General features: G+C 38.2%; 1 protein-coding gene across 1 annotated transcript in view; it reads left to right on the forward strand.

Annotated features, from left to right (window-relative positions):
• The first annotated feature begins 435 nt into the window (after nt 1–435).
• tmem98 (transmembrane protein 98) overlaps nt 436–1,279 on the forward strand; it is a 3,605-nt gene continuing 2,761 nt past the window's right edge. The window contains exon 1 of the mRNA XM_014022488.1: nt 436–651. Coding sequence (XP_013877942.1) covers nt 521–651 — 131 coding nt within the window. The 5' untranslated portion in view covers nt 436–520. The remainder of the gene's footprint in view (nt 652–1,279) is intronic.

Raw genomic sequence — 1,279 nt, forward strand, 5'->3', positions numbered from 1 at the left:
ATCCAAAATAGATCAGAAGAACAACTTAATTTAATGTTTTTTTTTTTTGTTAAATCTCAGTTTAAATATGAACAGGATTTAAGCAATAATTTAATCAGCTGACTCTTATTTTGAAAAACTAATTTTGATTTGTTCAATTGAAATTAAAGGCCTGGCGTTCCTCAGAGGGATGCACATTGCCCGCCAGAGTTTTACACTAAAACTATTTGTTTAAAAGAAAGTTATTTAGATTTAAACTTCTAAGTTTGTTGTTTGAAATTTAGAGATTTCATGAGACGTGTAAGTGTTTGGAGTTTCACTAGAATCTGTCCAGATGTTCATGAGATATTTAACACAGACCTCAGACCCGACACCTCTTCACTTTAAAATGGTGTCGAGTTCAAATGTTCATTTTATTTCAACAAATCAAACAAATACTTATTTCCTCCTCGGCAGATGAGCGTCTTCCATCGAGCTCGGACCATCAGCCGGCCCTGATTGGACACGTTTCCTCCGGACGGCTGGAGTGGAGGGGGTCGCCATGGAGGCGGTTGTGATTGTGGCCATCGGGGTGTTGGCCACCATTTTCCTGGCCTCCTTCGTGGCTCTGGTGATGGTGTGCAGACATCGTTACTGCCGGGCTCACGACCTGCTGCACCACTTCGACTGCAAGTCAGTGAATCAGTGGAAAACCTTCAAATCTTATTTTTTCCTCTTCTTCTTTCGGCTGTTCCCTCTTCAGAGGTCATCAAAGCAAACCAGACAGCACAGCTGGTCTTCTTTGTGACCTTTGCTGCCACCTTTGTGTCACAAATCACTCCTGAAACTGTTTTACAAAATCTTAAAATGTTTTTAAAAATCTTTTTTTAGACTTTGTCTCAAATTGCATGAATTCTGGTACAATTTGGACATAAATAAAAGTTAGAATTTTATACTTCGTTTAGCTAATCTTGTTACATTTAGCTGTCCTTTAGCTACACTTAGTTAACATTTTGATACTTTTAGCGACCATGCTACTTTATGACTAACGAAAAGCTAATCAAGTTAGAATTTTGCTACTTCTAGCCAGCATTATGCTACTTTTAGCTAACCTTTTGTTACTTTTAGCTGGACTTCTGTTACTTTTAGCTGGCCTTTTGTTACTTTTAGCTGGACTTTTGTTACTTTTAGCTGGCCTTTGTTACTTTTAGCTGGACTTTTGTTACTTTTAGCTGGCCTTTTGTTACTTTTAGCTGGCCTTTTGTTACTTTTAGCTGGCCTTTTGTTACTTTTAGCTGGCCTTTTGTTACTTTTAGCTGGC

The sequence above is a fragment of the Austrofundulus limnaeus genome, unplaced genomic scaffold (genome assembly GCF_001266775.1).
Source record: "Austrofundulus limnaeus strain Quisiro unplaced genomic scaffold, Austrofundulus_limnaeus-1.0 Scaffold4, whole genome shotgun sequence".
Taxonomy (NCBI): domain Eukaryota; kingdom Metazoa; phylum Chordata; class Actinopteri; order Cyprinodontiformes; family Rivulidae; genus Austrofundulus; species Austrofundulus limnaeus.